This window comes from Perca fluviatilis, chromosome 21 (genome assembly GCF_010015445.1).
Source record: "Perca fluviatilis chromosome 21, GENO_Pfluv_1.0, whole genome shotgun sequence".
Classification (NCBI taxonomy): Eukaryota; Metazoa; Chordata; class Actinopteri; order Perciformes; family Percidae; genus Perca; species Perca fluviatilis.
Window position 1 is genome coordinate 15,445,131 of NC_053132.1, and position 13,093 is coordinate 15,458,223.

Consider the following 13,093-nt stretch of genomic DNA (forward strand, 5'->3'; position numbering starts at 1 on the left):
TCTCTTGTTAAAAGGGACATTTGTGTTAAGATATGTATATTAAGAAAGACATTAAAATGACTTAAGAAGGTTAGCTAGGGGTAAAAAAAAGACAACTTCAATCAAATGGCAGTCATTTAGGAACAGACAGCTCAGTTTGTTTAATTAGTGATTGTTTTGTTACTAAAGTCTGATGGATAGACGATAACAAAATCTGTGCCAACAAAGACAGGAAATACAACAACTCAACTGATCACCTGAAGCATTAAAGCATGTTTGTGAATGTTTGGAGGGGATTCATTAAAAATCAATTGTTACAGTAAATGTCACCATGCAGTTCTCAGTGTTTTGCAACCAACAGCAAAAGCAAAAAAAATGTGCCGAGTAAAGGCAGAGGACCAGGAAGGTGAGAGAAGCTGGTAAGAGGTCAACACATTTCTTAATTTGAATTTCATGAGAGCAGAAGAGAGAGAGAGAGAGAGAGAGAGAGAGAGAGAGAGAGAGAGAGAGAGAGAGAGAGAGATCGATGATTTGACTTTTAAAGAAGGGAACTGGGAGGAGGTGGAAAGTGAGAGAGCTTACTGATTCTCAACAGTGGGATGAAAAGAGAAAAAGCAGCGTGTGTGGACTTTTGTGTGTGGGAGAGTGACAATCCCAGAGGTGACAACAGGCTATTGAGGTTGGCTGGGCACACAGTGATGCAAGTAATTTGAGGTTAAGAGCTCACAGTTGACTAAACAGTTTATCCAAATGCCAGTATATGTAAAGTGGAATACGCTCTGATATAATAAAAACAAAGGCTGTGAGCAGTGCTGGCAAACACAGACACAGACAGACAGACAGACAGACAGACAACAAAACAGAACAACAGACAGACAGACAGAAAAAAGACAAAACAGACAGACAGACAGACAGACAGACAGACAGACAGACAACACAGACAGACAAAAAAGACAGACAGACAAAAAAACAGACAGACAGAACAGACAGACAGACAGACAGACAGACAGACAGACAGACACACAGACACACACACACACACACACACACACACACACACACACACACACACACACACACACACACACACACACACACACACACACACACACACACACACACACACAGAAAGAGAAGGAGATGCAGTAAGCTCCATTTTGCACCGTGGGGGCTCTAAGCACATCATTTATGATAACCGCACATCTCACAGTTCTCATCTTGCTGATAGCATGGCCACCTGCCAAAGTTTAACACCCACCCAAATATGGAGCCACCATATTCTTAAGGTTTCAGATGTATACTCTACATGCATTGTATCTGTATTACTGTATTTTTCATATTACCAATATGATTAAAAGATGTGGAACTAATCAATCAATACATATTTTACATGTTCATGTGACTATTCATAGTGTTAGCTGTTTAAGGTGGTAAAATGTTACCAAACTGTGCTTGCTTTGTGTTGTTGCAATTAAAAGATACATGTGACAATATTTTTGCTATTGCAGCACATCGGTAGCCTGGATGCCGGCCGAACTTAGCCGCGACCACAACATTCGAGGTCGGGAAGTTCATATTCTGACTAGAATCTGAGTATGACCACATCAGGCAAGCACATTGGCACACTGAACAACACATTGTTTGTTGGTCTTTTCATGGGATTTGTTCAAATTAAGAAAAAAAAAGAAAAACAATGGCCTTATTCTCCATTTGAAAACAGCACACTGTCCTCACCGAAGTTTAAGTTGCATCCTACAATGCACAGTGTCCTTACTAGCTTGGTTTACTGCACCAGCTTGTAGGGCCCTCAATCTGTGGCAGTATGATGGATTCACTGGCCAAATAGCCAATTAGGCACTTTGTAGTCTGACACTCTCGCAACGGGACGTTTAATAATAGGGGACACAGACGTGTGTGTGTGTGTGTGTGTGTGTGTGTGTGTGTGTGTGTGTGCACACGCATATGAAGACAACCCAAGGCCTTTAGAGTGATGCTGATTAATGGTCCTGTATAAAGCAACTACACCCGAATCTTCCCTTTCTCCTTTTTCTATTTCTTTCTTTCCTTGTCTTCCCTTCTGTCTCTCAGTGTAGCTCATGCCATTCCTTTCTCATACACCTTCTCGCACTCTCTCTTTTCTCTGCTTGTTCCAAAGATAATGGAGTGTCAAGCAGAAAAATGTCCAAACTACTTTTAGCCATTTTCTGACTTAAAGACCTTTGGGGCACAAAGATAATACACTAATTGTCAAGGTTCAGGGAGCAATTTACTAAGTATAAGTGTGCATGTCTGTGAGTGTGTATGTGTCAAGAGTCCTTTTAAGAATTGTGCATGAACACACAGTACAATTGTTAAGGTAAAAAGGGCCCCCTGAACACCTCCCACATCTCTCTCCCTTCCTCAATCTCTCTCATTTCCTCCCACTTGTTATTCTCTTGTGTGCGAGGGTGTGCGTGAGAGAGAAGGTCAGAGTATTCAAATCAGCATTTTCTCTTCTCAAAGGGACCTTAAACCTTACCTTTTGCGTAATTGACATGTGGGGTAGGGGAGTCAGTGAAGAGGAGGAGGAGACAAACTTATTTTAATGCTAGACTAACAGATGGATGATGAGGGGGAGAAGAGAAGCTAGAAAGGGAAATTGTTGAAAGCCATAGGAGTAGAGAAAAAAGAAAGAGTTTTGACTTTCATGTGAGAGCATCTGTAGATTTGACTTTTAAAAAAGGAAAGCCAAGAAGAACACAAACAGAGAGAGATAGAGAGAGTGACTCTGATGACCTGCGATCAATTAGGTAAGTGAGAAAGTGAGGAAGGGCACACACTCCATCTTTACAAAACAGCTCTTGCCGCAAATAAAATGTGTTTTTTTTAGCCATTTTATGTAGTTACATTCCTGTTTATTCAGACTCCATCCACACTAAGCCACAGTTCATGTGTGAAAACAACATGCATAGGAACGTCAAGTGCTCCATTTGCATTGAAATGCCAAAACAATTAAGAAGCCACTTCATTACATTCCTCTTATATCTTTCAGATGGGAAAATAACACTTACTACAACGTTTCTGCATTCGAGAATCAGATCACAAACTCTGACAAGAGTGAAATAATAATTTTACCTGATGAACGTCTGAGGACTGAAACATCATACATAAAGTGTGCACAAGTGATTGCCAGTTTGCAGGATTTTTAGGTTCTTCCACAGTTGGCAAATAAGAAACTGCAGATCACACTCAACATCTCGTAAGACGTTGAGTAGTCATAGTCTAGTTACTCTGTCGAGTCCCTCAGCTGGTTAAACGTCTTCCATTCTGAACATTAAGCCTGTTTAACCTCCGATTACAACCAGCATCACTGATGGCTGTGGTACACCTGTACATTTCTGCAGCATGCAAGGTGAGGATTTAAACCACTGGAGGTGAGCACAAACATAATGTTCAGGTGGTGTAAAGTTACTCTTTAATGACAAAACATGTATTTTGTGATCAGATATACTGACATATTAAAATGTCAAAGAAAGAAACAAAAACAAAAAGCCGGCTAAGTGTGGACAGGCAGCCAAAATGGAGACAAAAGCTGCCTTTCCAATATAGCCAGCTCAGTGAGGACATAGTATCGGTTGTCTTTCGTCGAGACACGGTGTGATCCAATAACAATGACAGGCTTAATATGTATACTTTTTTTTTTTTAAAGATAGCAGTATCAGTGGTCAGTTGAAAAGTGTAAATCAGTGGATAACTGTTTACTTGGTGTGTATACGATTAAAGTGTTTTGTTAATGAACACTTTCATGGTAGAAGATCTTCTCCATCACATTTGACCGTAAAAGTTGTAAACAAACATTTGAAGGCCATTTTTCAAAAAATTTCCTCGGACATCCCTCCTTTCACATAATGCCACAGCTGTTGTTTGTGGCATTTCACTGTGACGGATTTAGTTTCCCTCCTGGCAGCCATTCGGTTTAATTCCATTGGGGATGTGAAACAACTTAAGTAAAGACAAACAGTTAATTACCCCATCTGGGTGTCCGTCTGAGGCTGTGACCACCAGGGTATAATAATCCAGAGCCTCCCTGTCCAGAGGCTTGTCCAGGACCAAATACCCTGTACTGGAGAAAGAACACACATAGAGTCCTGTTAACCCGCTAGGTATGAGCTTAAAATGGATCAGAACAGGAAAATAACAAACAGAGTACAATAAGAAAAAATACAAGAGGACCAAGAGGAGCAAAAACACCAAAAAAGAATACTGTGGCATAGCATGAGTTGATTTCATACCCACGATACTGTTTCAGATGTTTCCATTCAAAAGTTGTTGATTGTTTACCCTGTTGATCATTCTCTTGCTGATTCTTCCAGCCATTTTAAAGGTCCCATGGCATGAAAATGTCACTTTATGAGGTTTTTTAAGATTAATATGAGTTCCCCCAGCCTGCCTATGGTCCCACAGTGGCTAGAAATGGCGATAGGTGTAAACCGAGCCCTCGGTATCCTGCTCTGCCTTTGAGAAAATGAAAGCTCAGATGGGCCGATCTGGAATCTTGCTCCTTATGAGGTCATAAGGAGCAAGGTTACCTCCCCTTTCTCTGCTTTGCCCGCCCAGAGAATTTGGCCCACCCATGAGAGAGAGACATCATGGCTTTCAAATGAGCAAAGTGGCAGTAGGTCAAGGCCACACCCCCACCCTCCACCTTGCCCCCCCCTCTCTCCTCCTCAATTGCTACAGACACAGAAAAGGCACATCCTAAGGAAAGCTCACTGTGGGACTGGCTCTAGTGGCTGTAATTCTGCACCAAGGCTGAATTTCGGGAAAGAGACTTCAGATACAGTATTAGGGGACCACTAAGGCCTATATAAAAGCATCCAAAGAGCACCATGTCATGGGACCTTTAAAGTAGTTTATATGCTAACTCTCGATCATGGCAACAATTTACAAACCTGTCTGTTTTCTTAAAATGCATATTCCTCTGTATATACACCACATTGGAGATAAATTGTCAGACAACTGACAACACTAATAACCACTGCAAAAAAGCCTTAACACCCAGACGTGTATTTTTATTAGGATTATAGGTACTGTGCTGATGCAGATGATGTCTCATACTGTACCTATCACCTTACCCACAATGATACTGAGAAATGGCTTCTTGTGTGCTGCTGTTGCTATAATGGCTAAGACAGTGATGTGCCATAAAAAACAGTAGTTGCTGGGAACAGTCTTGTTTTTTAACCAAAATAAAGAGGTTGAATGCAAAATACCTAAAAACTACAGTATGATCTTATCAGAATCTGAACATGAATTAATTACAATCAATTAAATAGAGACATCATTATATTTTACTGGCCAATAGTGATTTAAAAAAAGCTCTAATATCATCAATATATAGGTTTATTGGTAAATAACTATGTTTTTTTATATATATATATATATATATATATATATATATATATATATATATATATATATATATATATATAAATCTGTGAATTATTAGTATGGTTCACTAGTCATATAATCTCAGACTCAAGTTATTTATTTAATACAATTCACCAATCAGAAATGTCCAAACAGAACTAAAAAGATAAAAGTCAGATTTAAGGGCAAATGATTAACACATAAGTAAAAATTTACCCTAGAAGATCAACAGCTTCAGTGCAGCCTGTCTAAGACTTCTGACCAGTGACGGACTGGTAATCTGGCATTTGGGCAGATGCCAGAGGGGCCGCAGGCCCTCATGGGCCGTTTGGGCCGGCCAATCAGAGAGACGCATGATTGTCACAGCCATGCGGCCACTTATAATTTCTCTCGGCCCCCTTTCAAGCATCAATAACAAAGTTCCTTTGCCAAGTGATAGCCAAATTTATCCAAATCTGATTTGTATTTATACCACATAGAGTTGATAGGTTTGATATTTCAGCCTACATGTTTCAAATGTATTTTATATCTTGTATGTAAGTGTACCACACAAGAAGGTTAGTCTGGGGACAACCTTCACCCACAAGAATGTGTAAATCTATTATGAGTTTGGGTACAACTTTCACACAGAGCAATTGGAGCCAGGAATGTGGGAATCTATTAGAGCATCGATACAAAAGGTGTAGTTTAAGAGTAAAACTTGTGCACTGAAATAGATGTCGTGCTGTGTAAGCACAAAACAGTTTAAAAGGTATTCACTATGATGTACATGTGGTTCATCCTTGGGCAGACGTGTCTGTATGCTCATGGTTGTCCCAGTGTCATGAAAGTTTGTTCACTGTTTGAATAAAGCTGCACTTGATTTGTAATCATCGGACTGGTGCGTCATCTTTGAGGTCTCCCTACATAATTTCTGAATCATCACCCGATATCAGGAGTCTCTCAATATCACAGTCATGGTTACCCTCTACAGTCACGAACTTTTACATCAGTCTGTATTGTTTTGTAGCAGAATTATTTATTCAGATCAGATGTTCAAAAACGTAAACGTGCATGGTTTGAAATACCTGCATTTCTTTTATTTTAATATTTGTTTGAACAAGTTAAAATGAAGCAATGCGTTCTGGGAATTTCAAGACAGAATCAAGTAGACCCGAGTAGACTGCGTGTGCGTCTTTATGTGTCTTGCCTGCGTCACTCTGCCCAGGGGAACCCCAGCTGACAGGGTCTGGGGGTTTCCCCAGTGTGACAGGTCTGACTGCAGAGAGGGAGGAATAGTCAGCATTTGCCCCTTGTGGCGTATGAGGTCGACGCGCTGACGAAGGAACCACCTCTGGATTTTTCTCATGTGGAGAAGCCCCAGGGGTACTACCATGTAGCCCGCGGACATCATGCCAAGAAGGCGCATGATAGACAGCGCTGACACCTTTGCGCGGGGCGTGATGCGCGACAGGAGAGAAAGCAGCGCATCTTGCCTCGGCGTTGACAGCTTGGCCCTCATAACAATCGAGTTTAGCACTACGCCCAGATAAACTATCGATTGTGAGGGAACCAATGCGCTTTTCTGCCAGTTTATGGCGAAACCGAGTGTCTGCAGGTGCTGCAGGACTGACACGGTGTGTAGCGCCGCCGTTTCCCAAGAGGGAGCCAGGATGACCAAATCGTCCAGATAAAACAGGACTCTGACGCCTTTTTTCCACAACGGCTGAAGTGCCGTCTCCATGCACTTGGAAAAAGTGCGAGGGGCCAGTGAGTAACCGAATGGCAGTCGGTTGTACTGAAAGTGAGCCCCTTGGAAAAAGAAGCGCAGGAATTTCCTGTGTCTGGGGATGACTTGGATGTGAAAGTAAGCGTCTTTCAGATCCACGGATGTAAACCACTCTTGGTGGCGCACGCATTCCAACACATGTTTGATAGTCAGCATGTGGAATGGACGTACCATGACGCACCGGTTGAACTGGGACAGGTCGAGGATGGGGCGAAACCCGCCTGACTTTTTTGGAGTGAGAAAGTATCGGGAGTAAAAACCCTTGTTCTCCTCCCCCGGAGGAACTCGGAAATTGCTCTCTTTGACAGCAGTTCCCGTAATTCTGACGTCATGGCGTCTGATTCCACCCAGGACGACACAGTTGTCTCCAACACGCCCACAAAGCGAGGCGGGGGGGAGGCGAACTGGAGTGTGTAGCCCCGTGATATCAGTTTTGACATCCACGAGTCAATGTGTGTCAGTCTGATCCATGCCGCGCTGTGCTCTGAAAGCCGGCGCGCGCATGTCTGTGTGTTGTTCACAGACATAGCTAGCAGGAAGCGCAGAGCCCGTCCCGCCGCTGGGCGAGACGTGGGTAGAACGTGTCGCCCAGCCCATGGTAGGGCCCTGTCGAAAGGGTGGCGGGTCATCGTCGTCCTCGTCCCGCTGGCATAGCCAGGGGAAGGCGGAGAAATGAACAGCGCTAAGTGTAGCGGCATGGCGTCTGCTCCCGCTGTCTGCATAGTGAGAGAGCGGTGCAGCGGTGACCTGGTGTGTGCTTGTGTGGGGAACATCTGTCATATCAGCGTAATGTTCATTGGGAACAAGGGCTGCTAGGTTGAGGGGAAACTGCTCTTTAGAAAGACTTGAGTGGCCCTTAAAAGGGCCGTTGTGTTTCCGGTTTTCAACCGTGGGAGGACAGACATTCCCCGCGCCCCGTCATTGCCACCGTCGCCGCTGCTTGGTGGGTGGCTCCGGGGCCGGGTTAGACCAGGTGGGAGCTGCCTTCATGATCCTCCGGCCCCGTGAAGCCTGTCGGTCGGGGGCCGGCTGTCGCTGCGGTGGGGCAGGCGGGGGGGCGCAGCCGCAGCAGAGGCTGTGGGGCGTTTCCTCTTATGGCGGTTGGTGGAGCGGTGGCGCTGTTGTTGAGGCACCGCCTTCCAGGAGCCAAGCAGCCGTAGCCGCTCCGCTTCTTCGGCTGCCTGGTGGAGGTGGGAAGTGGCTGTCTGTAGACGAGATCCAAATAGTCCATCGGGAGCTATGGGACCGTACAGAAGCTCGCGCCTGACTTCCGTGGGTAGCTGTGACATGTGGAGCCAGATATTTCGCTGGGCCACAGTCTGCCACGCCTGGATCCTCGACAACGCCACCGTGGCCACCGTGGTCACCGTGGTGAGGGTGAGGATGGCGGTCATAGCCTTGCCGATCTCCGTGGCTAGCTCCGGAGGAAGCGCCTCCGGGTTGGTGGCCATGGCGGAGACGGCGGAGGCTAGCAAGGCTATGTTGTTTTGCGCCGCTAAGCCCTGGGCCGCACACTGGTGAGACCGGTCAGTGACTTGGGCGCAAACCTGGTCCTGGGGGGACGGGGGGGGGTCGGCTTCCGGTGGCCGAAGAAGGTAGCCTTCAGAAGCAGGATCGACGCCAGGCTCTGCTCCAGAGGGGGGACCGAAGGAAAGCCTGCCTCTGTGTCGCCATGATCCTGTGTGAACGGGGCATAGCGCGAGACTGGCGCCTTCAGTTTCCCTGGCTGAGAGAGAGCCTCCTCCACGAACGGCCGAAGCTCCGTGAAGCGCGGCCAGAGTGGGGCCCGTTTGGACGGCGGCTCCTGAGAGTAGATGTCACCGCTCAGGAGGCCGGAAGAGAGGGTTGGAGGCTCCGCTGGAAGCGCTATGCCCCTCTGGTCCGCCGCCCGTTTTATGATCTCCAGCAGGTCCATAAAAAGAGCCTTGGTGGTGGAGGGTGGAGCCACCTGCGGCAGAGGGGAAGACCGCTGACGCGGTGCCCCTGGCCGTTCTGGAGACTGGGAGAGCCGTAGCGGAAAGGCAGCGATCCCTGTCTCCAGATCCAGTCCTCCCAGTGGGGAGGAAGGAAAACCGGTGAGAGAGTCGTCGTTCGGGGGAGACGAGTCATTGGACTCGTGCCCGTCGAAGACGCTCTCTTCCAGCGGTTCCAGGGCGTCGACGGTGTCGCGTCGGTCCGCCCAGCTGCCATCCCCCTCTCTGTCAACCTCAAAGGCCAGAAAAGCGTCCGCCCGCCGTTGAAGCTCTTTAGAAGGCAGGCGGAGAACGGGGCGGAGGAGGGCTTCGGGTGAGAGCTTTGCGCCGCGTGAGAGGCGCCGAGGCAGGTCTCGCAGCGGGGGTGGAGGTCCGGCGAGAAGATGTAGCCGGCCTCGAAGGAGGGGCAGAGGCGGACGCCGCTGGAGCTGGTAGTCTTTATTACCTTCTTCATAACTGCTCTTGCTTGAAGAAAAAGTGGGAGCAGAGCAACGGGTCCGCCCTGTTTTTATACAGTAATTGCGGACGTAGTTGAAGCCCGTGCGGCACGCAAGGGCGGGAAAGAAAATCTTCACGACTGCGCATGCGCGAAGGGATAAACCCATAGCGTGGCTTAGAGGGCGAAGCCTATACGATATAGAACTGAGCCAGCACACCAGGGAGAGAGATAGGGCAGTGAGGAATATGAGGAAGAGGAAGAACAAAACGAGCAAGAGGAGGATGAAGAGATAGACATGGATAACGAATCTATGGAACTAGCTAACCAACACAGAACAACAAGCGTGCTGTGGGTCTGAATGTGGATTACCAGAAGCAACAGAGATGGAGACCAGTGCTGCAGGAGGGAATGTAGTACAGTAAGTTTGGCTACTTCAGAATATTATATTATTATGGAGCGGCTGGCTCTGATGATTTATTCTTTTTTTTTTATAAGTCTATGTTTTGGTGCAGTTGTTTATAGCATGGGAGTTTACGTTCACCATCGCTGGGGCTATCAAAAGTGCGTGTTCTTTTCGTGCGTCAAAAATTCTATCTGCGGTGGGCCGCTGGTGGGTGGAAATGCCAGGGCCGTTTTTTTTTCCCAGTCCGTCACTGCTTCTGACCAATCAAAAACCAGCAGAAACATTTGATGTTGGCCTTAATTGATTACACATTTTTATTTGCCAAGTGAAGATTTACATAATGATTGAAGTGTTTTTAATTCAAGCTACTTTCATGAATTAGAGACCATATGAAATGCAAATGTTCTCCAAATATTGACAGAGTGCATGTGTGTGTGTGTGTGTGTGTGTGTGTGTGTGTGTGTGTGTGTGTGTGTGTGTGTGTGTGTGTGTGTGTGTGTGTTTGTGCAGATGTTAAGTGGTCTACAGAGGAAAGATGTGAAACGGAGTTTATTTTTTCAAACAAACTAAAAAACATTTCATTTATATTTATAGATGATTCATGAAAAGCAAAGTCTGTGAACGCGCATGTGTGTGTACATGCGCACACAAGCTCGCGTGCGCACACATACACATCTTGCTTTCTCATTTACACCACAAATTTTGACACATTTTCTTCGCACGCCTTTTGCTCTCAACCAGGATAATTCACATGTATTCATCAAATGGAGATGAACCTTCTCAAAGCTCATAACTTGCTTCCTGCACTGATGCTGGCCCTTTTATTTCTTTATTAAACTAATCTGAATCTTTTGGCCATAAGGGTGTGTTCCATCAATGGGCATAGAGTATAGACTAGAGCATTTAACTGAGCCAAACTCTGCACAAAGGCAATAAAAAAATCACTCAGTCCTGTGCCAATATGAGCTGCACGGCATGTTGCACTTGTGTGGTGGAAAAGAAAAACTTGGCTAGTCTTCATAGTGCCATAATGCACATAGCACAGCTAAGGCACAGACACATTTTGGCACATATTTAGAGATTTCACAATATCCAACAGAACCCTTCAGATACTTCTAGAATGCAGAAATTTAAGCTCTTCTATTCATTTTAATCGTTGCTGTTATGGATTACTATGCAGGGGACGTTACTTAGTTCTTTTCTTTTATTCTTAATCCTCATTTGTCCATCACTCTTGTTCATCGTTTCCCTCCCAGCTCTCTCTAACAGTTTGTCCATCTTTTACTCCGTCCCTGCCCTCCTCTCTTATCTCTTACTCTCTCTCTTTTATATCTATCCTTCCATCCTTATAATTCTGCCCCTTCTTTTGCAGTCTTTCACCATACTCTCCTTTGTTTCTCTCTTGCCTCCTCTCTCTAGAAATGTAGATAGGATCTTTCTCCAGCATAAGAAATGCATTTTTAATGAGCAATAAATGAATAAATACAACAAAAGCCCTCAGTGTCAGTACGTGTGTGTGTGTGTGTGTGTGTCTGTGTGTATGTGTGGTGTGTATTGGTGTGTTAATGTGAAGCCCTCGGCAGAGCCCAAGCCCTGAATGATATCATTTAATCTGCTTTCAACGCATGCAGACACAGACTTTTACTACATACTTGTGTAATGCCATACTTGTACAGTATGCACATATACACATGCCCAAAAAAGAAAAAGGGTACTGCTTTAGTTTCTGAAGATACTAACTTCAACATGCTCCAGTTTTGATCAAACATAATGGTGTGTGTGTGTGTGTGTGTGTGTGTGTGTGTGTGTGTGTGTGTGTGTGTGTGTGTGTGTGTGTGTGTGTGTGTGTGTGTGTGTGTGTGTGTGTGTGTGTGTGTGTGTGTGTGTGTGTGTGTGTGTGTGTGTGCTTACTCCTGCTGTAGTGCAAAATGTCCATGAAGGTCTCCGCTGTGGATTTTGTAGGTGATGGTGTCCCTCTCCCGATCCACTGCCTTAAAAAGTGCAAAAACATCCAGTTTAAAAATTAAATTAACATAATTGAACATGGGTGGTGTGGATAAGGGGGTAGCTATTGAGTTCATATGTAAGGAGCTGTGGAGGTGAAAACCTGTGGTATATAGAGTCTGAGTGTACCTGCAGATTAAGCAGTGTAGCTCCAGTTCTCATAGCTTCACTGATCTCCAGGCTGTATTGTTGCCGCGGGAACCGTGGAGGGCTCTGGTTGTTTGGGGGCAAAACTTCAATATATACCGTAGTAATGGATGACCTAAGGAGAGAGAATGAGAAGGAGAGAATAGGGTAAGGCGGACAGGACAGAGAGAGAGATTACAAAGACAGATAGAGAAACAGCCTGTAAGAGAGAAGCAGATAATGTGTCATGTTGGAGAGGGATGAGAGAAGAGAAGAAGGAAGAGAAGAGCTGGAGGGCACCACAAGAGGATAGTGGGTAAAAGCGCAGTGTCAGGAGGGTGAATGGTCTATTATTTAATTGAAGAGCGGCTGGCCAGTGTTTGTTTCTTTGCACTTCATGCTGTGTTTAACTAATCGATAGGAGAGTGAAGCCAACAACAGTGTGAGTGGCAAAGAGACTAGACAGTGCTCGACTGCTGGGCTTTTACAAACGTCTTTTTGCAGGGCTTAACGTTTTCTATGGTGCATTTTGACAAACCTATCCTGATATTTTAATGATTTATTCATGTAGAGGCTAGTGCTGTTTTGCTGAGACAAAACCTTAAAGATGCAGTAAGTAAGACTTATAAAACTAACTTTCTGTCATATTTGCTGAAACTGACCCTATGTTCCAGTAGAACTATATGAAGCTGGTAATAAAAAATAAAAAATCAATCACTGCTCATGCACACGCATTCATTCTCCCTCGTTGGGGGAGGGGCTTAGGAAACTGTTTGGGCTTTAGCAGAAAGGGGGGGGAGGGACTGAGAAGGATCTGGATCTTCACAATCCTTTAATCTTTATATTAATTCATTTTAATAAATAGACCTTTTTCACGGCAGACATGTTGACATGTCATAGTAGGAAAAGCACAGGTGTATTCAAAACCATTAATGATGGCTGCATTCCACTTAGGAGAGGCCCTGGTATTGTGCATGCTGACTCACTGAAAC

At 45.2% G+C, this 13,093-nt stretch overlaps 1 protein-coding gene across 1 annotated transcript in view; it reads right to left on the reverse strand.

Moving 5' to 3' along the window:
* LOC120551617 (protocadherin-15-like) overlaps positions 1 to 13,093 on the reverse strand; it is a 196,036-nt gene that overhangs the window by 84,160 nt on the left and 98,783 nt on the right. Inside the window, exons 17-19 of the mRNA XM_039789112.1 lie at positions 12,105 to 12,237; positions 11,883 to 11,962; positions 3,988 to 4,081 (exon numbers count right to left, since the gene is read on the reverse strand). Coding sequence (XP_039645046.1) covers positions 3,988 to 4,081; positions 11,883 to 11,962; positions 12,105 to 12,237 — 307 coding nt within the window. The remainder of the gene's footprint in view (positions 1 to 3,987; positions 4,082 to 11,882; positions 11,963 to 12,104; positions 12,238 to 13,093) is intronic.